This window comes from Pagrus major, chromosome 5, assembly GCF_040436345.1.
Source record: "Pagrus major chromosome 5, Pma_NU_1.0".
Lineage (NCBI taxonomy): Eukaryota > Metazoa > Chordata > Actinopteri > Spariformes > Sparidae > Pagrus > Pagrus major.
This window is the reverse complement of record NC_133219.1, coordinates 17,861,341-17,888,178: the sequence shown is the minus strand read 5'-3', so window position 1 is coordinate 17,888,178 and position 26,838 is coordinate 17,861,341. Positions and strand designations below refer to the sequence as shown.

Here is a 26,838-nt window from a genome sequence, read left to right as displayed (position 1 = left end):
AAAGCTTTAATAAGCATATTTTTCGTAATAGTAAAGACTAGTCAATACTGTAGCTCACTGATTTTAATAATAGCAAACCGACAAACATATTTACCCATCCTAACTCGTCAATGTGTGTGTGTTTTGTGGTACAAGGCCTCCCCGGAGCGCTCCACCAGAACTCAGCAGAAGGAGTTTCAGTCCAACATCCTGGACGGCGTCATGGAGCACCTTCTAGCCGCTGATGTCCTTCTCGGTCAGAACAAAGTCCTTAACCTCATACAGAGCCAGCCAGTCTCAGTTTGTTCAGTCTACCTGCCAGCTTCATTATTTTCTAGTAGTCGATAGTTTTAGGATGAACATAAACCTCCAAATAATTTCCTCATGCTGCTCACTGATGTTTCATCTTACTTTAATGGCTCACTACCTGCCAAAGTGGCTATAAAAAAAAAAAAAGCTGATGATTAGGCAGAAAATGGCCCGGACGAGCATGCTGCAGGACAGCTCGGACTGATAATCTTAGTTGGCTCTCTGAGATGCTCGGATGGTTGCATCATGAGTCAGCAAATCACAGTCTGAAACCCAGAGTACTGCAAGCATCTTCAGCATTTAACATGGCTGCTTGTGTTATATTAAGTCTCCAGTGTGTGCTTGTTTTTTTTTTTAAATGAGCTACATATGATTTTTTTAATTATAAGACGACATACAAAATGTATGTTTGATATGTTTTTTGTCCTTTGATCACTTCTGACCTCACCTCTAAAATTGTCCAAGCTAGTAACCTCTGTTTTAACTTGTCTTACATAATCTGTTACATCATTAAAAAACATTTACCTTTGTTTAGTAATGTAATTCCTTTGTAAGATGAAAAATCCTTCACTATCACATTTAGGATAAATGCATCAAAGGAGACATTATACATCGCAGCTAATGTATGTAACCACGTCTGTCTTGTTGCTTCTCTCCCTTTAGGTGAAGATGCCTCTCTGCCCCTCAGCAGTGGCGGCAGTTATCAGATCCTGGTCAACAACGTCTTCTACTTCACCCAGAGGGTGGTGGACAAGCTGTGGCAGGGCATGTTCAACAAGGACTCCAAGCTGGTGGTCGACTTCATCGTGCAGCTCATAGGACAGGTACAAACCAAACTGCATTCAAAAATTACTACATTTATTACTGAAGAAACATTTATATTTCACTAATAAGGATATATGGCACTAAGACGATTCCACATTGTGTTTAGGCAACTGGACAAGAGAGATTTTCAGCTAGTAGGTCATAGTTACAATCATTGTGTGCACAAGTTATCATGTACAGAAAACAATTTAAGTTGGTGTTAACTAGTTATCATTGATTGTAAACTCTAAATGCAGTGTTAAATGTGCACCATGTAGTTTTGGGGAAAAACATTTTTCACATAAACATTTACTGATTTTTATGCCTTCACAAACTAAATAAGCAAACTCTCTTCTTTTTCATGACTAATTAAATTAAATAAACAAACAGGGACAACACAATTTCATACTGTTTTACTTTGTTTATATTTGGCGGACCCTGCCACCTTTCTAGCTTCAAACGATGTTCTATGGACCTTATTTTCCTCTTAGAACAGCTTGTTTATTCAGTTAAGGAAAAAATAAATATATCTGAGTTTGTTATTACCTCATTTCTATTATAAATATTACAATTCTGAGTGTGTATGTCTTCTCCAAAACGACATAGTGCCCCTTTAAGTTATTAATGGTCACTCTTTAAATCCTTGCTGAAGACTTCTACTTGGAATAATGCACTGAAGCACTTCATTTTTACTGAAATTAAATTGGATTTTCCTTCGTCTCTATCAGGCAGTGTACACTTTCCCTTCCTGTACCTGCAGAATCTTGCTGGAGGCGAAAGACTTTAAAAGGGCTGCCTACATTTACAATAGAAAGTTAAATTATAGCGCTCAAATTTATCACGCCCAGAAAGAAGCACCAGCATTTTGCTTTTCGCCACTTCTTGTAAACAGGCTACATTATCAGGCCGGTCACTTTTCTCCAGAGCAGCCTGAGGCAAACAGACGGCGTCTGTGTGCTTCCTGCACTGGATGGAGAAATTAAACGGTCCTTCTGTGAGTCTTTTTCAAGTTAATGTAACCAGTGAACACGCTCAGGATTATATTAGATAAGCAGCATCCATCAGACTGCAGGCCTCGTTTACTCATTTTAGCCCGTGAAGGCACATAAATTAGATATGGCTGTTAGTGCATTTAGCGCCTTGCTGACTGACTGACAGGTGTGTATGAGGAGTGTATATAGTATATGTTGTGTATGTGGTGTCAGATGCATGTGAATTTATTAAAAAAAAATGTATTGGATGCAAGAGAGAGAAAGAGAAACAAAAGATCATCTGCCCCTTTTTTCTGATTCAGAAAGAGATGGTTTCATAAATAATTGACCGTTTATGTTTTAACTCCCCAGTTTAAAATAAAAACAACATGAGCTTGAGTGCAGAGACTTTTCGAGTGAAGTCATGTGTGTGGACTTTGTGTTCTACTTTTCATGCAACGCCCCTCTACACACACTGCAGTGCAAGCGAGAAGATTAGGAGATTATCCTGGGAAATTAATTTCTCCAACTGTAATGCACTTTGGAAATATCCAATAATATAAAATATGATTTCATGCTGAGGCATACATGAGGAATTAGAATGTATTTACTTTTCATTTCATTCAGTTGACTTGAAATATAAATACCCGGTTCATACAGCATGTGCTTGGAAGACACTCACACAGCAGATGTGAACATTAAGAACAGGTTTTTAATGTTTTGTTCAGAAACTGTTCGTCTGTTTATCCTGTTGTCTTGGGCAGACTATTCAGCCAAATTAATATGATGTCAAGGAAAATTCCAATGTATTCCAAGCAAGTAGTTACTGCACTGCCCCCCTACAGTTTCAGAATATAATATAGAGGTAGTAGGACATTGACTCTAAACACATCTTTACAACTAGCAGCTTTACTTCAGTTTGCTTCTTCAAGTCTCTTTGAAAAGAGGCTTGTTTTATTTTTAAAAATAAAATCCTAGTTTAGCAGTTCTCTATCCAGACACTAACACAACAACAGAAGAAACACAAAGCCACATTCACAACTCTCTAACTACTTAATCCACTTCAGTCGGAGTTGCTCAAACAAATCTTTCTGCTAAAGTATTTCAACAGCAGCTTTATTCATATCCAGAGCACAGCAGTGTAACAGCTACACAACGTCAGTTCCCTTTTCTTCAGCTGTATTTCTCACCCTTCTCTTGTTTTAGCACTTATTGAGATGAACATACTTTCATTCTAACCTCCTTCACCTGTTTGTTTTCCTCCCTCTCCTTCTCTAGTCAAAGAGGCGTTCTCAGGGTCTTTCCCTCGACACCATTTACCACTGTCTGAACCGGACGGTGCTCTACCAGCTCTGTCGACCCCACAAGACGGTAGCTCAGCAGGTGGCCCTGCTGGACGCCCTGCGGGTCCTGACCGTCAACCGCAACCTGGTGCTCGGCCCGGGAAACCACGACCAGGACTTTGTGGCCTGCCTGGCTCACTGCTTCATCTGCCTGCATAGCGGAAGGTAAGGTGACCTGAGGCTTGCCTGTGGCAGGGTATCTGTGGATCCTTAAGTCATTTATAAAGGTCGTTATTAATGTGATTTTTTAAAATTTATGACCAAATTTATGAAAAGGTGGTATGTTAGGGGAATACATGTTTTTAAATTATTTTGCAGCTTAGTCTTGGGTCATGCTGGGACACTTGGGCAGGTTCTAGTCTAGTGCTTTGACAGTATCAAATCATATTATTATGCTTTGTCAGTATTTTATCATGATTTACCCCTGCAAATCACCACTAGAAGTATTTTCACTTGTGGTTTGAATAAATCCAAGAACAAGAAATGCTCTCAAGCAACAATGTTGTGCACAGTGTAAGAGGGAGGTGTCTAGCACCACTTTACAAGGACATCTCAGCGGCTTAGCCCCGATCCTGTCGACTTGGGTACCCACAGACCCCAGAGGTTTACTTTTTGTCATATCTCAAAGGTGATAGATTCTATCATTCAGTTCAGTTCAGTTCAGTTCAGTTAGTTCAGTTAGTTGTTCATGTCTTTGTCAACCAGCTCCTAATGACTTAATAGTATTGTTTTCTGTTAAAAATACCATTTTATCTGGATTTTTAAGTACTTTAATTACTGTGGATTGATTTTGGGATTAAATCTGCAATAACAAAAGGGGCTCTGTGGATCTTCTGTGTTGTGCTGGAAGCCAGCCGGTGGTGTATGTTACTGGACTCTTTTTCTAAACTAATGTTAGCTACTGTTGCTCTCTGAGTGGAGAGAGGCACTCAAGAACATAAATAAAGTCAGATCCTTTGGACTGTCATGGACAATTTGACCCGAGTCCTTCACGAAGAAACCCATAGTCCAGCAGCATTAAACAACTTAAACAAATCTTCAGGCTTGTATAGGCAACTGAATGAGACAACAAAATGTTACAATCTGCTCACATATAGCCACTAAAACAGTGATTATAGGGGCAATATGTAAGAATTTGAATTTAATTAGTCAACAACTGATTTAAATTATTGACAGAATGTGACACAATACCAGTTTTGACATTATGATTTTTATGTATTGTTTTGCAGATATCTACTGAAATTAGCATGCTAACCAGGTAGCCCTGACCAGTCCTGGTCCAAAAATTCTGTGTTGATGTTAACACTCCTCTGGTCCCCGAGCACCCAGTACGCATTGCTAGCTGCACGTCTAACTGAGCTAACTAGCTAACAGCAGCTACAGTTAGCAGCAGTTAGTGGTTACTCTGCTAATATGCTGCCCCTTAATTGTTTTGAGTATGAATTTGAGAATTTGAGTATATATTTTTGTTTTACACAATATGTACCTCAAAATTGTACTTAAATACAGCACTTAAGTTGTAGTTAGTCACATTCCATCACTGGTTATTTTCAACTGAAATCTGTGAAAGTGTTACATTTGGTTGTGTGAAGCATGCATGATTCATTTTAGACTCATCACATTGCTTCTGTATGGTGTGGAGGATGAGATGACGGCTGTGCAATCGTAGCCTTTTGTCTGTCTGAATCACATAAGACTAAAGGACACTGAATGAAACAAGGTGTACGAAAAGAGATCGTCACACTGCCAAATAAAGCATTTTTATTATTATCCAGCCTTTCAATTTATAAGGAGTATCACTAGTTGACCTAGCTTACAGCAGTTTAGGTAAGTTAGTTGGTCTGAATGGGAGCGTCATGAATGAAAACGTGATCACTATTTCTCTTCTGTAACATATTTTTATAGTATTTTGTTTAATAGTGGTACTAAGTGGTTCTTCAGCTCCGTCCGTTTAACTCAGTGTGATTATTTCTGAGCAGCTCTGCTGTTGAGGATTGTTTGTGCAACGAAAAAGTGGTTTACCACAGAGTCTCACACCTTTGTTTTTTTATCTCCTGCAACTCAGACTGTGCTGTGTGCTGCTGAGCGTGATTGTGGCAAGTCTCTTTTTTTGTGCACGTGTCCTGCCAGAAGTACTGATAGCTTCCAAAACTGCAGCAGGTGGGGGACACACTGAGTTTCCTACCACGCTGGGAACACAATATGCTTTTACACGACACACTATACAACAGCAGAGAGCAGACTTATCTGCTGCAGGGAAGCCAAACAATCCAACTCTCCCTGTGATGCCCCCTTTCAGGTCTCTGAGAGGTTGGTACTAAGTCACTGTGTGTCTGTCTCTGCAGTAGTGTGGAGGGCTTCGGTCTGGAGGCGGAGGCCCGGATGACAACCTGGCATGTCATGATGCCCACGGAGAACGACGCCGACGCCACGCACAGCCACGACGTCAGCGAGGGTGAGAGACTGTTATATGTGTGTATGTGTGGGTCATGAACATATTTGACCCTGCTGACTGTTTGCATGTGTGTTGAGATTTTTTTCTCCTCAGATTCTTAAGGATTTGATGGGCTCATTTCAATTAATTGTAATTTAAAACAAATTCTATTTGGCATGACTGAACACTGTTGTCTTCTCTCTGCAGGCCGGCAGCTGCTGCTAAAGGCGGTGAACCGAGTGTGGACGGAGCTGATGCACAGCAAGCGTCAGATGCTGGAGGACATATTCAAAGTGTCCCTGCCCTGCAACGACAGAGGCCATGTAGACATTGCGACTGCCCGCCCCGCCCTGGAGGAGCCGGCCCTGAAGAGCTGGCAGACCCACCTCGGTGAGCGGCACTCGGAAACATCCACATACTGAGATATCCCCACCCAGACTTGCTGTGCACTAGCTGAACATTTCCTGAGCTCCGCCTGTGTTGGATTTACATAACTAGATCAAGTGTTTGGAAGCTCCTCTTGTTGTTTTGCAAAGGAAATACTTTAGTCTGGTGTCCTGCCAGTAGGGCCTATTATTGCTGGTTCTCTGAGTGTTACACTTTTGTTGATTACGACCAGCCACCTGCCAAAGTTTTGACTCAGTCTGCTGAACCAGACATCTTGGCAAGGAAACCAGATATTGTTAGAAGAGAGATGAGAAAAAGTTATGAAAGACGAAGACTTTCCTGTATTATAGGGACTATTGCTGTGGTAGAAATTGTGACTGGTTCTTTTTCTTTCTTTGCTGTCTGCTCTGCTCTTCAGTGTACGAGAAGAAGTGCATCAGTCGTGGTGAGGCAGTGGCACCGGCGACTCAATCCAAACTGTCCAGAGTCAGCAGTGGCTTCGGCCTTTCCAAGCTAACAGGCGTCCGCCGCAACAAGAAGGAGAACAGCCTGAACAAGAACAGCTTGTCTGCACAGGTGCGCACAAGTGATACTCTACTGCATGACGGTAGAAGATATAAAGCTTAAACTATGTGTTAATCAGCTTTCATTACAATCTGGTATTTCTGATCAACAGGAGACTTTCCAGTGGATGTTCACACACATCGCTGTTGTTCGAGACCTGGTGGCCATGCAGTACAAAGAATATCAAGAGGTACCATCATTACCAAACACTGTGGTTGCAAGAATTCTAGCTAGTCTATTGGATATGATAAATAAGCAGCACGCTCACAAACGAGCTACAGGACAACACAACAGACTGTTATATAACAGTGCAGTCAGGATGTTGCTGCAGGACAATAAACCAAATAAAAAAGAAGGTACAGAAGAAGGTACATTTTCACAGGCTGGTGTAACAGTTGTGACAGCATGTATAATTTATAGCAACATTTTTAAAGTGACTCACCACTCACGCCTCACCCATCCCTCCATCCCCCAGCGGCAGCAGAACGCCCTCAAGTATGTGACCGAGGAGTGGGCTTCCATCGAGTACGAGCTTCTGCGTGAGCGGGGCCTCTGGGGTCCACCCATCGGCTCCCACCTAGACAAGTTTGTGCTGGAGATGACAGAGGGGCCGTGCCGGATGAGGAAGAAGATGGTCCGCAATGACATGTTCTATATCCACTACCCATACATCCCAGATATAGAGCCGAACACCAACTCTGCACAGGTATTCAGCCCTACAGCACCTTTAGCTAACACAAGGGCCTCATTTGAATAGTCCTTTCAGCTATGACATAGGCTGTTAGTGTTGAAAACGTAGAAACTGTGTCCTTTCTGCAGCAGTTACCCCTTCCATACCTCCATTTTTTTCACCCTCTTAATCAGTGTTTCTCAAACTTTTTATACCATGTACCAAAAATGTTCGGCTCTCCAAGTACCACCACATTAAAATATTTATTTTTTTTTTGTTGATTTTGGCAACCATTTTGAACAAACGATAACGGTGAAATGACCTAACCTTCGTTGTAGTGTCATCGGTACCACCAGACTACAATGTAATGTACACAAATATTACATTCCACAGTAGAAATGTAGTAGAAATGCTTATAAAACATGTGGAGATATTCTTGAAATTACTTCCGCCATAACTCCAGAGCAGTGAACTTGTAAGAATAGCTCAGCTCTTGGAAGAGCTCATCAGTGTCATGTGAGGAAGTGACACCAGCAGCCGGTGGCTCTCTTTTCCTGGCACCACCGAGACACATTTAGCTTTGTTTGTTCTACAAATAATCCCTTCTCTCTGTTTGCCAACGGGTGCCTCTCTTCCCTCCACAATGATTTATTTCGTCAGGAAGATGCAAAGAGATAGCTCACAGGCGTTTGGTTTTATTTATATCTGCCCCTGAAAAGACAACACATGGAAACTCAATTTTACATTTTTACATTTTTATTTATTTAAAATGAAAATGTCCATATTACAAACAATACAAGCAACCAAAAGTGAATACGTAGTTATGATTCTCTGGCAATGTCCCTGTGACCCTGAGTTGATCACATCGTACAAACTTGCTTGGTAAAATCTGATGAACGCTTCATGTAGGGACTCTTCAGAACCCCTCTGGGGAGAAATTTCTATCGCGCCAAAGTCCCCCAGGCTGCATCATAATACATAATTAAAACATGTTTTGGGCAAAGCTGCAGGATGATGCCAACTCAAATACTTGAAGAATCGCCCCCCGGATTCTGCACCACAGGAGATGATTTTTATTAAAAAGAAAAATGTTCAGTACTAGTTTCTAGGTGGCTATTTTAATAATAACCAAGAATGAAAATATATATATGGCATACAAAGAAATGTGTCAAATTCAGAATCATGCTACCAGATGGCATTGCCCCGGGCCTCTGTAGTGCTAATCTCTTGGAGCAGCGTTCTTAACTTGACATTTAAACAACCTCATCCTCCATCTTTTTCAATTCTCTAGCCTTCTTCCCCCCCTCTGGTGCCCCTGGTACCCTCAGCCCTGGCTGGGGTCCTTATTCGTGCCCAGGTACCTTCAATGCCTGGTGTGACCGCATGATCGTAACAAACGTGCTTCAAGAGCAAAACAGGGGCTCGGACATGATTTGAAGCCTTCTCTTGTTTTTTTTGTGTGCAATGAAAATCTTTGTTTAAAACGCACCCTGTGTGATGTGTGCTGCAGGTAGAAAGGTGTTTGTTGTAAATTTGATGCTTTGCTAAATTCAAGGAACGGGAGATTTCTGATTTCTGTCTTTATATGTGTGGTTGTATCAAGGCATCGGTGAAAATTTGCATGTGGATATGTGTATGTGCTGTTTTGCAGTGACTTTCAAGTTGTATTTTATCCAGTATTAAGTATACTAGAAAATAAAATACATAAAATGTGTCTGCCAAGAAAAAACGCACTCTAGCACCTACTGTAGAGTAGAAAATGAATTTCTACATAGACACAAGGTTGTGTGCTACAGATGAGGCCAATGATAATCAAAGATAATTGTTGTTGGTTTTCAATTGGTTTGGACCTCATGTCTACTGTATATATGTAGGTCACAATATGAGACATCCTTGCAATAAAACTAACCGTGACTGACCGTTGGTAATTTTGCTCATCAGTAATGTCTTTTGAATGTAATTGACTGCACATTACTGGTATTTCCTCAGTGACTCATCACAGATCGATATGTCCCACAGCTAAAACTAGATATGATCAACTTTGATTGGACCTGCTTCTGATTTGAACACACTGCCTTCAAAAAATGTCTGCCTTGGCTTCTATGCAGTTATAGTAATTACAGAACCCCCTGTAATGCTTTTATTTGGTCATTTGCATCGATACATAAGAAAAACATTATTGATTATTATTATAACCCAAGCCATCTTTCCCCTGCCAAAGGTGTTTTCCTTTTAACAATGACTGCTTCTCGACGACTTCACCTACTTGTCTTTTTTCACCCCCTCCCCCCCTGCAGAAGCCTCTCCGTTACCGGCGAGCCATCAGCTACGACAGTAAGGAGTACTACGTGCGTTTGCTGTCTGGAAACCCTGGCATGTACCAGCACTCTGTAGAGCACACCACAGAGGGAGAGACCACACAGCATGAGCCCGAGCACGGAGAGGACACCATCGCTAGAGTCAAAGGTACAGAGACAATACCTTGGAAGACACGCTATGGTGTCTAACTTCAAAAGCTGGTTTGGAAAGCACAACTTGGTTTTGTTTTTGCTCTTAAATCTCCTCTTCTTGGTAGTGTTTCTCTACCTAAAAGCCCTCTCTAACATGTCGCTGCTCTGCTCTGCAGGCCTGGTGAAGGCTCCTCTGAAGAGGTCTCGGTCTACAGCGGACGGGGCAGACGAGGACAGTCAGGAGCAGCTTCAGGAGCAGCTGTTGGAGTCAGGAGGTCCTGAGGAGGAGCAGAGGACCGACAACACTTCCCTGCTGCGCCTCCTGGAGGAGGGAGAGAAGGTCAGGGAGGGACACAAGAGCATAAGACTGGACAATTACAATACAATCACAAGTGCTAGAGGCTAAAATCAGTTTCCAGTGTCAACATATATATATGTATATATGTATATATGTGTGTATATATATATATATATATATATATATATATATATATATATATATATATATATATATATATATATATATATATATATATATATATCATCTTGAAAATAATACCAAGCTCTCAGGAATAGTGCAGAGCTTTGATGCCAATTTGACATAGTGGCCAAACTGTGTAATTACAACGTCATTTGGTGCCCAAAAAGACTTTTTCCCATAAACTGCCATTGTGACATTGACATTGCTTGCGTCACAAGCTTGTGAATTGACATGTTGGATCCATTCAGTCTGATAACATTTTAAAAGTCCAGAGGATCCACATCATTAAATCATTTTATCCCCACTGAAGTCAGCGGAGGGCTACACTACACAAGTTTCTTGTGCACATGCTCTGTTGGCTGCACAATGCAGAAGCTATGTGGAAGATCTGGGGGATTTTATATGGATTTTATAAGTCAAACTTTTTTGGTTTCATGTGCCAGCTTTCATTTGAATGAACGCCTCCAACGCTGTATCCAGATTTAGCTTTAAAAGATCAATGAATAGTATAGTCAGAAAAATTAGATGGATCATGTTTTTTTTTTTTATTTTAACAAGTGGTGACATGATATGTAATGAATTACACATCTAATTTTGACAAAATAGGCCTTATCACTAAACTTAAATTTCACATAAAAAGTAACTCGGCACATGAGCCTTTTAATCACGTACTGCTGTGGTCTTTGTGATGGCCACTGAGCAGCTCAACAGCTGCACTGAGGGATTAAATCCTTTGCTCAAAGCTCTCCCTACTTATTTATTTGTTCTTCACAGATTTATTTTCCTGGAGGAATTAAAGTGTGACATTTTTTATTAGAGAACTGCTCTCTCCAAACTTTAGGTAATTAACGCTCACTTGTTTCATACATTCGCTGTTCCAGATTCAACACATGTACCGCTGTGCCAGGGTACAGGGTCTGGACACCAGCGAAGGTCTGCTGCTGTTTGGGAAAGAGCACTTCTATGTCATTGATGGCTACACCATGACCGTCTCCAGGGAGATCAGGGACATCGACACGCTGCCCCCCAAGTAGGTTCAGACTTCTGTGTCGGTCACTTTATATCAGGGTGTAGACTCCTCTCTCCTTCTCCTGTAGGAGAATCAGGATTTCACACCAGGGCCACGTAATTAATTCTCAATACATGATGACACAGTTATTGTATTTTCCCTCCCTGAATAAGAGATGACATCATTCCTCTGGACGCTGCAGTGCGAGTTTCTGCAGCTGGAATGATGTAATGCTGCTGATGGAGCATGCGGTGTAGAACTCAGCAGAGATATTACGTATTTATCTTTTTAGGGAACTCTTAGTCTTTTCCTTTGAGACACACAACCTGAAAATAACCAAACAGATGCATCTTTGATTTCACTTTGTTCCCCTCAGGTTACTCTTGTACTCTCTCATCAGCATCAAAAAGTGCTTTTTGCTCAATTAAGAAAAAATATATATAAAGATATTTAATTTTCATTTATGAAATACTACAAACTTTTCTCCTAATGTAAATTCAGTATTTTATTACTCCCTAACAAATCTTTCAAAATCAGATTAAAGACATATAGAGACACATAAAGGTCCACTGTGTAGTTTTGAGGAAGAAATTTAAATCAGAAGAGGAAGATCTTCATTGCTGCTCTCTTTGTTTTCATGAAAACTGAATAAAAAAACTGACCTTAAAGGACAACACAATTCCCAGCCATAAGATGAGGTCACATTGGTTGTTTTTCTTTGACTTGAATATCACAATGTGTGTAACATAAGGAAAGAAATCTGCTGAATGTTTCTTTAGGGGAGCTGTAAATGTTTTGGACGTGAACTTAAGCCTCGGTAGATAGATGTGCTTTATCTGTAAAATTGTATGTAAATCTGATTTGATATATGCGTCACTGTCTGTTGTGTGTGTCCAGTTTACATGAGGCGATCATCCCCAGAGGTGCGAGACAGGGACAGAGCCAACTGAAGAGAACCTGCAGCATCTTCGCCTATGAAGACATCAAGGAGGTGCACAAGAGACGCTACCTGTTGCAGGTAAGAATGCACAGAAACACACACACACACATCCTGCAGCACCAATACTCATCTTTGAGTTTAGATATTTAGACGACATTTGTATTGAGTAGCTTAAAATATTTGGGGTTTAACATACCACAACATTTACACTTCTAATGTTTTACTCATCACCTTGTGTGTCCTGTATGTCATCACCTTTCAGCCCATGGCAGTGGAAGTCTTCTCAGCAGATGGGAGAAACTACTTGTTAGCCTTCCAGAAAGGAGTCCGCAACAAAGTTTACCAAAGGTACTGATACAAATGGAAACAAAGAGCTCGGGCTGCATGTTGCTGAGCTGCTGAGCTGCTGCTGCTGCTCTTACATTTCAGTAACAGAACGAATTGTGTCAAAAAAGTTGTGAGAAAAAGCTTTTTTCCTTTTCTCAACCCTCAGAAAGGACAAATGATGTTTAGTACAATTTACTTAAAAAGCCAGTGCAGGTTCATATTATTAAATAATTTGATAATTTGGTAGTTGGGATCCAGGTTACTTGCTGAAAAGAGGGATTTTACAAAGGTTATTACAGCATGATCTCATAATAAAACCCTCAGAGACGAGATCATAAGCCTCTCAAAAGCTTTGAGTAGATAGCTGTAATGCTAGTATTGTCATTTCTTTCAGGTTACACTGGTTTATATGCAAAGTAAAAGAACTTCTGAATATATTTTTTTAATAATATAATGACATCCCTGCAGGTTCTTGGCTGTGGTGCCTTCGCTGGCTGACAGCTCAGAGTCGGTTTCAGGCCAGAGACCCAACACAAGTGTTGAACAAGGGTAAGACCTCATCTATGTCACCTTCAGCACAAACCCGTATTCGCTGTTGCCTACATAAAGTTTCTGATTCCACTTGTATTTAATCTTTGTGTTAAATTGATTTTCTCAAATAATGCGTATTGGCTTCTGTACTAGTTATTCAAATGAATGACCTAGAAAATAAAATAAAGAAAAAGACATGTACAGACTATATAATTGTATCACATGCAGGAATTGCTTTGTGACTAAAGGATGCTTTTCACTGCCCACATGCTGCTTTAACTAAAATTGCTCTCTGTCTTGGTGTTTGTCAGATCTGGGCTCCTCAGCACGCTGGTTGGTGAAAAGTCAGTGACTCAGAGATGGGAGGTAAGAAGACTAATTGGTCAAACCTTCCTGTTCAGTTTAGCAACACAAAGTGAAGAAGTGTCATACTCTGAGCTATTGTAAGCCTCACTGATGTGTGAACCATCTGTTTTCCAGCGAGGGGAGATCAGTAATTTCCAGTACCTGATGCATCTGAACACGTTAGCAGGTCGTTCGTACAATGACCTGATGCAGTATCCCGTCTTCCCCTGGATCCTGGCTGACTTCGACTCAGAGGTGAGTGTTCAAACGGTTAACAGTGTTAAAAAAGTGGACACCTGTTCCCTCATTAACCCTGTTTTGGTAATGGTGGTGATGTTTGTGTTGTTTCTTTTAACCAGGAACTCGACCTGAACAACCCCAAGACGTTCCGTAACCTGGCCAAGCCGATGGGCGCCCAGACTGATGACAGACTGACGCAGTACAAGAAGAGGTACAAGGACTGGGAGGACCCCAATGGTAAGATCTGTTGAATCAACAAACTGCATTGAACAGGACTGAGTCAGGGAGATAACTTTTAGTTATGTGATTCAAGTTAAATAAAAGACATGAAGAAATAAAGATCCAGCTAACCAGGTAGCTCTTTTTAGCATTTGTATGAATGCTGTATCTGTAATTCTCCTCCAATATGCCAAATTTTAAGATGAATACATGAGGCCTATATTAAACGACGAGTGTTATGGTGGTTGTTTACAAATATGAAATATGAAAACTTCAAACCTTGCAACAACCAGAATCAAATTTACAAGAATGTGGCACATTACTCATTTGACTTGTCCAACCTGCACTTTCCTACCAGGTGAAACCCCAGCATACCACTACGGCACCCACTACTCATCAGCCATGATTGTAGCCTCATATCTGGTCCGGATGGAGCCCTTCACGCAGATTTTCCTCAGACTTCAGGTTTGATCTGAACTTTCCTAGCATGTTCTGCTTGACTGAACATTTTAATAGTTATTCTGACATTAAGCAGACTGATAAATGTAATAAATGGTTTATTCAATTTGGAAATACAGTTTTATATTTGATGATGGATTCATTTACCTTTTTTGCCATAAGTTGCGATTCTTCTGCTTTAGGCATATTTTAAGGCCTGACATAAAAGATGATCTTCTTTATAGCTCCTCCAAAAAGTGATTATTTTACATTAAATACCAGACTGTTGATGCTCGCAAGTGTCTGGATCTAATGTCAAACCATCTGCCTGTGTGTTTGTGATTACCAGGGAGGTCATTTTGACCTGGCTGACAGGATGTTCCACAGTGTGCGTGAAGCCTGGCTCTCTGCCTCCAAACACAACATGGCTGACGTCAAGGAGCTCATCCCTGAGTTTTTCTACCTGCCCGAGTTCCTGCTAAACTCCAACAACTTCGACCTGGGTCAGTATCAGAAAGCACGATGAAAGTCAAAGTCAGACTGACCAAGATAATTGAGTGCATGAATATTAATGTTCTGTCTGCCTTCTGTTTGATGTCCCAGGCGCCAAGCAGAATGGCACCAAGCTGGGTGATGTCATCCTGCCACCTTGGGCCAAGGGCGACCCCAGGGAGTTCATCAGAGTCCACAGAGAGGTAAGAAATGAACCCACTTCAGTCAAATTAGATCCAAGTGTCAGTGCAAATGTACAGTATTAACCTCAGTCTTGTCTTCCTGCCCGGCTTCAGGCTTTGGAGTGCGACTACGTGTCGGCCCACCTCCACGAATGGATCGACTTGATTTTCGGGTACAAGCAGCAGGGTCCACCGGCCGTGGAGGCGGTCAACGTTTTCCACCACCTGTTCTACGAGGGTCAGGTGGACATCTACAACATCAACGACCCGCTCAAGGAGACGGCCACCATCGGCTTCATCAACAACTTCGGACAAATCCCCAAACAGGTCAGATACTGCTGCTGCATCAGTTGTGATACTGTCGAAGTGCAAATGCTGCTATCACTACAACTTTTCTTACTACCAGATGCTAATATCATAAAACTACTACTTCAGGCTGAATGAATGCAACAATTACTAACATTAATAGCTTTACTTGTACAGCTTGTACTAAAATATAATACTGCTAGGAGTAATACTGCTTTTTCACTGGCAGCTAAAAAAACTTGCAGAACCGTAGTTTTCATACCTACCACAGCCATAATTTATTAGCATTTATCAGCTCACAGTTGATGTGTGTGTGTGTGTGTGTGTTTCAGCTGTTTAAGAAGCCCCATCCTCCGAAACGGGTACGCAGTAAAGCCAACGGTGACATAGCGAGCGTTCCTCCAAGCTCCAACAGCGACAAGATCTTCTTCCATCATCTGGACAATCTCAGACCTTCTCTAGCACCTGTCAAAGGTACATACACACACATACCCAATCACAAATACACAGACTCTTACACCTTGTCTTTTCAGTTTAATCTACTGTATATAATAACAGTTAAGCCCCAACAAACCATTTACCAAATTAGAGTGTATTGATGTGACATACTGCATTTAACACGTGTGGGTTCCCCTGTCAGCTTTTCCACCCAAATACTCATTGAAGTGGGACCGAAACCCTGACAGTACCACACTCTGTCCATTACTCATTACATGAGCATTTTCCATTTCTCCCTAAGGTGCATGAGAACCCCTTTAGATTTGGCAGCACTCACATATTTCTTTACATTACCTGATCTAGAGCTGAAGGAGCCTGTGGGACAGATCGTGTGCACAGACAAGGGCATACTTGCTGGGGAGCAAAACAAAGTTCTGGTTCCACCCACCTGGAGCAAGACCTTCGCCTGGGGCTACGCTGACCTCAGCTGCCGTCTGGCGAACTATGAATCTGACAAGGTTGGTGACGGTTAACATAACAGCCACAGTCTCGCAGAGATTTAAGCTTTATTTAAAACTCAAGAATTCATGTGTTGAGTAAATACTGAGATGAGTGTTTATGGGTGTTTTGATGTAGCTTTTTCAACACTAGCACTTAATTGAAAGATAGACTGCTTCTTACTTCACCTTGAAACTGACAAATTATCAAAGACAATGTTTCCCCCTGCTGGTGCTGGAATGAAAATACAATTTTCATTCTGACCCCTCAGTTTTTACAGCAGCAGCCATTACAGGAGTCTCTAATACAGTTCTTCTGCATCTGATGCTGTACTGTTGTCTATAGAAAACTGTTACATGAGCATTTTAGACAATAGAATCAAATTTGGTCCCTGGAGGACAAAATATGCCTCTCAGCAGACTAGTTATCAGACCAGTCCTTGTACAGGAGCTCAAAGTTTTGGTATAAGAGCAGCACAAGGGTTGTTTGTTCTAGTTTTTTATGTTCTTATTCTACATAGTACAGAATTTATTGTCGTACTCACACAACATTTATAAATTAGCTCAAACCAATAAAAGACTTATAATGTAGCCAGTTGCATGGGTGTTGATCAGTGTGAACTTGTTGGTTGTTGAGATACAAAGTCCTCCATCTTCATTTCCCCACCTCTGCACCCCCAACAATCCAATCTTCAATCTTAATCTTCAATCTCCTTCTCAGGCGTTGGTTGTGTACGAGTGTCTGTCAGAGTGGGGTCAGATCCTCTGTGCCATATGTCCAAACCCGAAGCTGGTTATCACCGGTGGCACCAGCACCGCCATCTGTGTGTGGGAGACAGGAACCTCCAAGGAGAGGGCCAAGTCACTTACGCTCAAACAGGTAAAAATACACACATGACCTTTTCCCCAGAAACATACAACAGGGTCCTGTTGCAGCATTTAAGACAAATAACCTGATTCTTAGAAGTCAAAGGTACAAGAATGCTAGAATATACTTAAAAAGTGCACCTGAATTCAGGGACTGTGGTGCTGTGTTTTGTCATTTCATCTCCAGGGCTTTCTGGCTAATGACGTGAGCCCTTGCCGGCTGAAAGCATCCAAACTAATGTGTCTAACTATTTAAAATTGTCAAGTTCATCTAATGCTTTTGTATGTGCTGTTTCGTTGTAGGCATTACTGGGCCACACGGACGCAGTAACATGTCTGACGGCATCGTCAGCGTACCACATTGTTGTCAGCGGCTCGCGGGATCGAACCTGCATCATCTGGGACCTCAACAAGCTTTCCTTCGTCACGCAGCTCAGGGGACACCGGGCGCCCGTCTCTGCTCTGTGCATCAACGAACTGACGGTGGGTTGGAGCATAAATTTCTTTTAGTTCAGGACAAGAAATATGAGCTAAGGAAGAATTTTTTTTTTAATAATTTAATAAAAGCACAGCTTGATGCACCAAACATAATGTGTGTGTGTGTGTGTGTGTGTGTTTGTGTAGGGGGATATCGTGTCCTGCGCAGGCACATACATTCACGTGTGGAGCATTAATGGCAGCCCCATTGCCAGCGCCAACACTTTCACAGGACGCAGTCAGCAGATCCTGTGCTGCTGCGTGTCGGAGATGAACGAGTGGGACACGCAAAACGTCATCGTCACCGGACACTCGGACGGCGTCGTCAGGGTAGCCATGCCCACTTTAATTTAACAGAATATCAACTATGATATTTACAATACCTTATTGTGCATTCGTTTTTGAATCAATGTTTTTTTAAATGTTGTTGTGGGATCCATGCAGACAGGAGTATTTACTCGTAAGGACTTTTGTCCAACTATTTGTCAATGCATGTGTAATAATATAAGAAAAACAATAATTAGAAGTTATGAAGAGCACTGCATATTCTCCAAGTTAAAGAGAAAATCTGCCTAAAGCTAAAGTAATTTTTTTGTCACTTCTATATTTAAAAAAATGTGCTGTCACTCAATTGAACTAAACCATGCATGATTAAACCTTTCTTTAAATATCTCTTGTAGTTTTGGAGAATGGAGTTCCTCCAAGTCCCAGAAACCCCTGCCCCAGAGCCGGTAGAGCCAGATGTGCCTGACTGCTGTCCTGAGGAAAAGATCGGTGAGTCCTAATTGGGGAAAAAAATTGATTCGAGCTGCTGGACCAAGTAAAAGTTACAAATTTTGTGAAATTGTCTTGGTCTCACAGAGGGTGGCGAGAGTCACAACGGCGATGACGACAGCAGCGACTCAGACGGAGATGAGCCCAGTCTGAGCCAGGAGCCCAAAGCACCACGCAACCCCTCAACAGGTGGAGGCAGCCAGCCGGGAAGCACTGTGCACAGACCCAGAGGTACTTAATACACAGCTCCACTTATTAACATTTACAGTTCAGATTATACTGCTCAGCCGTTTTAGCTGCTCTTGTAGAAAAAAACACAAGTGCTGATAGCAGTACACTGTCTGTATTACAGTCTGGGAAGGAAGTCAGACTTTCTTTAAAAAGAAAAAAAAAAAAGAAGCTATAGACTTTTATAACTTTTTTTTTAAATTGAAGATGCACGAGCAGCTTTAAACACATTACACCTACATTCCTGCCTTCAAAATACCTCTAAGGTCCTTCAGCCCGAGCGGGAGCCTCATGGTCGATGGACAGCAGCTCTGACGACTCTCACCGTTGGTCAGACACCCTTAGCATTGACGAGAAGGACGGCTTTGTGTTCGTCAACTACTCGGAGGGCCAAGCTAAGGGCCCTCACCCTCACCCTCATGCGGCTCATCCGGCTCATCCAGGCCACAGCTCAGTGCCACAGCCTCTCCAGCCCTCCTCCATGGATGCTCGGACATATAACCAGCTCAGGACAGGTGGGTTTTTCAGTTTAAAAGCCAGTTAATAAAACACTTCAAAAGAACAGTGGTTCATCAGGGGTTCTTTTCTAATCAATAACAAGAAAAAACCTAAAGAATAAGCTCCTCTGATCTGATGACGGTGTGTTAGTCGAATTGTTTAAATCTTACTTGTTTTAAGTGTTTGCTTTTGTGTGTCACAGGCTACAGATGGGAGCGCCAGCTGGTCTTTCGGAGCAAACTCACCATGCACACGGCGTTTGATCGCAAGGACAACGCTCACCCAGCCGAGATCACATCCCTCGCCATCTCCAAGTAAGAGAGCTGAGTGTGTGGCAACAAACAGACATTTTTGGTGTTTCATTTCTATATTTATTTACTTGATGCATCTGAAGAGCTTCTCATTACTGTATGGCTCATAACTATCAGCATACTATTCAACACAAACCACAATTCAAATCCAGTCAAAGCAAATACTTCAGAAAAAGGAGACGTGGCAAATAATTCCCCCTCCTATTCTCTCTCTTATCTGTCTCTGTCCTGCGCTGCTTCCCTCTCAGGGACCACAGTAAGATCCTGGTGGGCGATGGTCGTGGTCGAGTCTTCAGCTGGTCGGTCAGCGACCAGCCGGGCCGCTCGGCAGCAGACCACTGGGTAAAGGACGAGGTGGTTGACAGCTGCTCTGGCTGCACAGTTCGCTTCTCCCTTACAGAGCGACGCCACCACTGCAGGAACTGCGGGCAGCTCTTCTGCCAAAAGTAAGTAAATTAAAGGCGTAGTGTACATTTGCCTTTATGTCATTTCTCCAGTTCCCTGAACTCAAACTTCTCCTCGGGTGTCTTTGAAATTTAACAGAAATTTAAGACAGGTAAGGCTCCTAAAATGGTTTGTCACTGAGACAGTTTCACCTCTTCCTCAGCACCTTTTAACTCTGGTGTTCCCCAAGGCTCAATCCTGGGTCCTCTGTTATTTTGTCTGTACATTTTTCCATTGGGTCATATAATTAGCATCATAACATATATTTCCACTTTTTACCTTTTTTCTGTGAGAACCTGACCTCACTGCCTACCATTTTATACAATTTCCATGCCCTCACCTTGTTTTACAGGTGCAGTCGCTTCCAATCAGAGATCAAAAGGCTGAAGATCTCGTCACCAGTGCGGGTTTGTCAGAACTGTTACTACAACCTTCAACACGAGCGAAGCGTTGAGGACAGCACCAGAAACTGAGCTCCATCTTCACCCGCTGCTGACAAAAGAGGCACCTCCTCCTGAGGACTCCAAACTAAGGAGCACTTCATATCTCCATCTGCCTTGTTTTTCCCTAGACACCTCCCACATATCCCTCGAAACCCCCTCTATCCTCTCGTACGTCCAGTAACCACATGTACTGTAACTCACTGACATACCGTAACAGGAGGGAATGTCGGCTGTTTCATCACGACAGCAGTAAAGCTCAGCGAAGGAGGTGGGGGGGAAAAGCGATGGAAAGGAAATGAAAAAAAAACACTCAGTCACCACTCTTACCACCTGCACTCAACACCTGGAGGAAAAAAAGAAGCAAAAACAACTCTGATGCGGCACGCTTGAATCAATCACCCACCACTGCAAGACGTAACAAACTTGTTTATATTGTAAATACTTATCATGGCCTTTTTAACTCTAAGAGGAACAAACACAGAACAAAAAATAAGGTCAATGAGAAAAAACAAACTAATTGCCTGTAATATAGCGTTGTGACTAACCACTCCTGGCTTTAAAAAAAAACAACAAAATCAATTGTGTGTAGTCTGCGTCACGAGTCACGGCGAGTCCAGAGGAATAACACGGAGGGGAGGAAGGGATATGAATGTCAATAATTAATGTCTGTGGGTTGACTTTACTAGTGGGTCTAGTTATGCAAAATTACTTATTTTCTTTTTAAGTTCCTGATCATTTTATTTTATTTGTCGTTGTTTACAAAAAAATGTGATTCATTTTGTGAGTGTGTGTTGCCCACAGTGTCAAGCCATCACCATCAGAGAGAGATTTATGATCAGATTGTCTTTTCCTTTTTTTGCCAAGTTTAATGTATCAATTATGATTTTTTTTTTTTTTTTATCTATTCTGTCCTTTATATGAATTCCTATTTAGAGATTTTTGTTGTTGCTGCTGTCTGAAGACTGGACACGTTATCATTTCAGATTTTATCTTTTTAAATCATATCACTCCATTTTCTTTTGACATTTTCTTCTTTCATGTTTTTTGTCAAGAGATCAAAAAAAATCATGGGTTCATCATCTGTGAAAAAGTATGAATTAGGTTTAAACAAATGTGTAATTTTGCTCCACAGTTATTTTCCATCATGTCTCCTTCATGTAGCTTTATTCAGTTACTGTAGCGGCTTTTTGAATGCACACAAAAAAGGGACTCTTAGTATGTATCGTGGTTTTTATTTTCTCGTTGGTTTCTATTCAGATTTGTCGTTCGCAGACCTCCAGTCTGACCCTGTGGCATTATTACAGCAGATGAGTAAATGTTGCACTCCACACACTTTATCCTCAGTCCTTAAAGGAGATGTTAAACTGCAGGAGCAGCAGCCGTGCACCTTTCAAACACTTTGTTCAGCGTAGAAAGAAATTGTTAGACAAGATATAAGTAATCCCAGCTCAGATTTCTTAGATATCTTTGGGTGTTTATTCTAAAAAGTCCAAAACATTGAGGCAGTCAGACAGAACTGATGTCTGAGCCCCTTTTTATGTCTTTATGTGCGTTCATCCATGATTTCAGCAAGTTCAAAGGTGTTATATGTAAGAATTGGCCACCTGTTTAATTCATATTCAAACCAATATGTGGAAGCATATTACCAGTATAACTGCTAACTCTTGCTGCCATTAGCTAGTTAGCTCAGGTCAAGGGTATAAAGGAATCACCTGTGGATACATCTGTGAGGTTTATTGTGCCAAAAGTCTGATTTTGTACATTCGTCAATGTTCCATGTTTTGTTGTGACTTTGTCTGGTTGTTATCCCTGCTGTTGAGTCACTGTCCGTTTTAGAGTCCTTCCATAAATTTATTAAAAAACAAGAAAAGACATAAGCAAGAGAAAGAAACAAAGACAGAAAAAAAGAAAACAACATGATGAGACGTATTAACGTCTTCGTTATGTAGTCAGACAAACGGATGTCGTACTTTTTTTGGACAAAAATGACATTTTGTAATGTCTAATGCAACCACAAGGCATCACCAAAGCACTGTAAACAAAACAGTTTTGGCACAGTTTGAACCCCGTACAAAGCCACTATGTTGACACGTTGATATCCAAGGTGTTTCATGTGTTTTTCTGTTGTGGACAGTCAATAATTCGTCACCACAAACACCCTATTTTTACTACAAGATGGCTGCTGCTGCTACCGAGTTTCATAGTTGGACATTAAGGATTTTTTTTGTTTATATGTATATGTCATTTTCTTTCATATGTCACTTCCCTCCTCTCTCTTCACACATGTAATCATGTTGTTTTGTTCGTAGAACTGTGGGCAACGACTGTGCATTCAAGTGCTGCTTTTTGTCTTTCCCAGAGAGAACAATTCTTTAGGTTTACCACGAGTCTTCACAGTCTCAAACAAAAAAAAAAGGAAACACCTTTCAGAAAGTACTTTAATATTCACCCCCACAGCTCCCTGATATTGTAATAATAATAATATGCACTCTTGTTATCGTCCGTCTTATATCATTCTGCATTTATGTACTGTAATTTAGCGTGCAATCATGCCACCTAGCTGAAAAGGCCGAATCGGCTTCTATCAATCAAGAGTTCCTTTGCACCTTCACGTGTACAAAAAACGAAACAGTCAAGAGGAATCACAGGTTTTTATTGAATGCAGTTTTACGTTGTCATTTTAACAGAGAGGTGCATTTCACAGCGGATAAATGAACTGTACAAAGTATTTATGCAATTATAACTGGTTTTAGATTTTTTTTAATGATTATTGCGATTTCAGCAAGTTTTGTTACTTGTCGCATGTCTATTAACACAGCTGACTTTCTGTGTCAGTGCATTGTACATGTTCTCGGCATTATATTGTTTTTTCTTTTGTTTTTATTCTTATCGGGGTTTTTTTTGGAGGCATTGTCTAATGAGTTGTCCCGACCGACAGGTTTGTGTACAGAGCCGGAGATCGTGTCCCCAACTCTGGGTGGACTTTTGTACTCTTTATGGAGAAAAAAAAAATTAAGGACTAATGAAAGAAGAAGAAGGAAAAAAAAAGAGAAATCCTGGATTATTTTGGTGGTCTTGTATTAGACTGCATTACTACAGTATCTGGTGTGCAATCTGTGATAGCTGAATGTTCCTTGTATATTTGTGTTCACTTCATCCTACAAGAGAAAAAAACAGTAGAGTAACCCCCCCTACAGAAAAAAAATGTTACAATAATGCAATAGATCTGGTACTTATTCTTTTTAATTTTGTTTCAATAAATAATTGCTGTTTACCACCAAATACAGACTTGATTTTTATTATTTTTAGGTTTCACAGGTGACGAGTTTCCCTTGTCAAGAGTTGAGCTCCTGTAGGCGGTCAGGTGAAGAATGAAATTACAACTGTGGCTTTTATTGGAGCAGCTCAACACATCACCATCATCACCATGACTACCAGTTAGACTACTTATTATTATTTTAGTCATGATAAGATATTTTTATTTTTTTGCGAAACATGACTTCGGATGAAAGTCTGATTCTATCAGAGCTGAAACTATTATAGTCACTAACTGCATAGGCTGGTGTGCTGTCACACCAAAAAAGTTTATTTTATATATTTATTTATCTATATATATATATATATATTAATGGAGCAAGGCAAGATCCTTTCTGTCATCTAAGACAGTTATAGCTCATACTGAAGGCCTTTTTCTTTACACTGGTCACTACATCCATCTGAAGGCAGCGCATCAGTTCTATCTGCGCGCTCTAACCAGAGTGATGCGCACTGCCTGCCACATTTACGCACAGCAGATGCGCTGTGTGAACATTGCGCAACAAGCATCAGACTGTTGTAAAATAATCACAGACACCTCAAACTTGTGTTTTGACGGACGATTATAGACAGTTAATCCCAGTTGCTTGTTCTCAGGACCACGTTTATGTAGCAATACGAAGAGTCGAAACAACTCCGTTCCCAGATTAAGATAAATTATTTATGAAAGCAAGACAAATGTAGCTGAATTAAATCCATTTTGTATCTTCATGTTCATAATGGCAGTCGTGGTATTTAACTGCGGATGTTATACTTGGTTATTATTACCAAACGGTCTGCACCCACATAGACAGGGTTTGGTCTCCACATTATCACTGCCTTATTATATTGTCCTGTCTCCTCTGTCTCTCTGTCCATGTGTGGAAGACAAAAACAATTTATAGCGTCAAACTATAATGAAGTTAATGATACAAATCAAATACACGCTTCAATCAACAAAAAACATCGTGGAGATGCCGGGGATTGAACCCGGGGCCTCATACATGCAAAGCATGCGCTCTACCACTGAGCTACATCCCCTGAGTGGGCAATGCCATGAAAACTTTAAGTTTTATATGAACTACACCTAGTGAAAACATTGTAATTGTTGTAACTTAAGTGAAGTGTTGGCTATAAAATCACGTGAGATATTGTGGCCAAAGGTCGCATTGCGCCTTTTGAGTCACTCAGCACATGGTTTAACAGTGATTCAGTCATTTTACACGAACATTTCGTCGTCTTCCACCACATTACATTTGCCTTCAGTCATTTGTGTATAGATGTGTGGCGAGATATTTTAACTCTCGGTCGGTAGGTGGGGACCACTGATGTTCTGGGCGGCTTTAATCATGTTAATTGCATTAATGTTTCCAGTCAGGGTGCTTCCTATTGCTCCTCTGAAAAAGGTTGACCAGGATCTTGCTCCTTCCTAAGTTTCTGTAGGAAGTAGAGCCTTTTCTCTGCTTCTTTAACCAGGGTGGTGATGTGTGATGGTAACTCCAAGGAACCTAAAACTCTTCACCTGCTCCACCTCAGCGCCACTGATGTAGACCTCCAGGTCACGTGACCCACTGATTCAAAATCAATGCCAACATGTCTTCCTGTACTGGTTGAATGAGACGCACCTCTTTTTATTTGTTTGCTTTTTCATAAAAATAAATGAGATCAAATAAAATGTGTCATATTTTTAATGAAAATTGTCACGTGACCCGTCGACTCAAAATCAATCTCAAAATATCTTCCTGTACTGGTTAAGTGACACAATCATTCACATTTATTTACGTTTATGAATCAAAAGTAACCCCACACTGTTATTTTAAGGTCTGCTGATCTATCCTGAAGGTTAAGTTACTACAGTCTGGTTTATTTTCTTCAGAGAAATCCAAAAATGAGGGAATACGCAGAGATAATGTGCTTGGAAAGAACACTGGAGTCAGTGATGTGTTCACAGTGTTGCTCTTGAATGCAACACAACATGGCAATGAATGAGTTACATCATTCATTGACAGTATTACACCTAAAAATGACACCGATTTACATGGCGGGGTTTGACACTGGTCCTCACTGGTCGTCGTCTACCGCAGCATGAAGCAGGGCTGGTCAACCAAGCATTACAATGACTGGAGAGAGAGAGAGAGACAGAGAGGGGGGAGGCAGAGAGAGAGAGAGACAGAGAGAGGGGGGGAGAGAGAGACAACGAGGGGGGGAGAGAGAGCGAAACAGAGAGAGAGACAGAGAGAGAGAGAGAGACAACGAGGGGGGGAGACAGAGAGAGACAGAGAGCGGGGGGAGAGAGAGACAGAGAGAGGGGGGGAGAGAGAGAGGCTGTCTCCACCGCAGCAGCACCGACAGACCTGTGTGAAGTTAGACAGAGAAGCACAGACTGGGACCGGAAGTTGTGTGGCTTGTACTTCAAAATAAGATCCCCCTTTAAATAAGCAATATAACTCACATTACTCCACTCAATAAGAGACTGTGAATTTAATTGATTGATTATAAACCAGACACTTGAGTGAAGTGTGTTAAATGTTCTGGTGACAGTTTGCGTTAAATATATCTAATATGCTACATTTAATAATGCTCCTGGAGCACAGACAGTGGCACTAGACTTAGGCCGAAATATTACTTTTGTGGACAAGTTCTACTTTCCCCCTGTATTTCAGAGGGAGATCAGTTTACTGCACTAGTTTATCTGACGTTTGTCAAGTTTTTTAAGGCAGAACAAATAATACAGTAGGACGAAAAATAAAACACAGTCTGTAGTGATCTGGGCAAAAACATCTGACCTTTAGAAAATACTCAAGAAGGACTATTCTTCACAGTTAGCACTTTTACTAAAAAGTAACATTTTTGGGTTTGAAAGTTCAAAGAAAAACAAATACCTTTTGCTTTATTGAAGCAACAATTCCTAAGAAATCAAGAACAGGACAAAAGCAAGACAAAATAGAAAAATACGCAATAAAATAATAGAAATACAGAATGAAAATACTACTGCTGATAAAAAATAAAAAATAAATATTGACTATATACACTTTTCCTTCACACTTTCTACATACAAATGACCTACAAGGACAATTGCACAGGGTAACTGCACCCATAAATGTAATACTCACATAGTGTGTTGTAAAATCACTGCATTTAAGTCT

At 41.1% G+C, this 26,838-nt stretch overlaps 1 protein-coding gene and 1 non-coding gene across 4 annotated transcripts in view; one reads left to right on the top strand and one right to left on the bottom strand.

Annotated features, from left to right (window-relative positions):
- The window catches only part of wdfy3 (WD repeat and FYVE domain containing 3), a 100,301-nt gene extending 76,621 nt beyond the window's left edge, over window positions 1-23,680 (top strand). For all 3 annotated transcript variants that reach the window (XM_073465928.1, XM_073465929.1, XM_073465927.1), the window contains exons 35-66: window positions 136-235; window positions 952-1,112; window positions 3,342-3,571; window positions 5,752-5,861; window positions 6,048-6,230; window positions 6,646-6,803; window positions 6,904-6,981; window positions 7,267-7,497; window positions 9,759-9,927; window positions 10,088-10,251; window positions 11,274-11,422; window positions 12,299-12,419; window positions 12,604-12,689; window positions 13,137-13,217; window positions 13,511-13,565; window positions 13,680-13,799; window positions 13,904-14,021; window positions 14,362-14,468; window positions 14,791-14,944; window positions 15,045-15,136; window positions 15,230-15,442; window positions 15,754-15,895; window positions 16,223-16,377; window positions 17,078-17,236; window positions 17,527-17,706; window positions 17,848-18,030; window positions 18,381-18,474; window positions 18,562-18,705; window positions 18,969-19,217; window positions 19,403-19,514; window positions 19,760-19,957; window positions 20,308-23,680. In XM_073465928.1, the coding sequence (XP_073322029.1) occupies window positions 136-235; window positions 952-1,112; window positions 3,342-3,571; window positions 5,752-5,861; window positions 6,048-6,230; window positions 6,646-6,803; window positions 6,904-6,981; window positions 7,267-7,497; window positions 9,759-9,927; window positions 10,088-10,251; window positions 11,274-11,422; window positions 12,299-12,419; window positions 12,604-12,689; window positions 13,137-13,217; window positions 13,511-13,565; window positions 13,680-13,799; window positions 13,904-14,021; window positions 14,362-14,468; window positions 14,791-14,944; window positions 15,045-15,136; window positions 15,230-15,442; window positions 15,754-15,895; window positions 16,223-16,377; window positions 17,078-17,236; window positions 17,527-17,706; window positions 17,848-18,030; window positions 18,381-18,474; window positions 18,562-18,705; window positions 18,969-19,217; window positions 19,403-19,514; window positions 19,760-19,957; window positions 20,308-20,428 (4,617 nt within the window). In that variant the 3' untranslated portion in view covers window positions 20,429-23,680. The remainder of the gene's footprint in view (window positions 1-135; window positions 236-951; window positions 1,113-3,341; window positions 3,572-5,751; window positions 5,862-6,047; window positions 6,231-6,645; window positions 6,804-6,903; window positions 6,982-7,266; window positions 7,498-9,758; window positions 9,928-10,087; window positions 10,252-11,273; window positions 11,423-12,298; window positions 12,420-12,603; window positions 12,690-13,136; window positions 13,218-13,510; window positions 13,566-13,679; window positions 13,800-13,903; window positions 14,022-14,361; window positions 14,469-14,790; window positions 14,945-15,044; window positions 15,137-15,229; window positions 15,443-15,753; window positions 15,896-16,222; window positions 16,378-17,077; window positions 17,237-17,526; window positions 17,707-17,847; window positions 18,031-18,380; window positions 18,475-18,561; window positions 18,706-18,968; window positions 19,218-19,402; window positions 19,515-19,759; window positions 19,958-20,307) is intronic.
- A 981-nt stretch (window positions 23,681-24,661) lies between these two features.
- On the bottom strand, window positions 24,662-24,733 carry trnaa-ugc (transfer RNA alanine (anticodon UGC)). Its single transcript has one exon. It is a non-coding gene; the product is annotated as a tRNA-Ala (tRNA).
- Window positions 24,734-26,838: the final 2,105 nt, after the last annotated feature.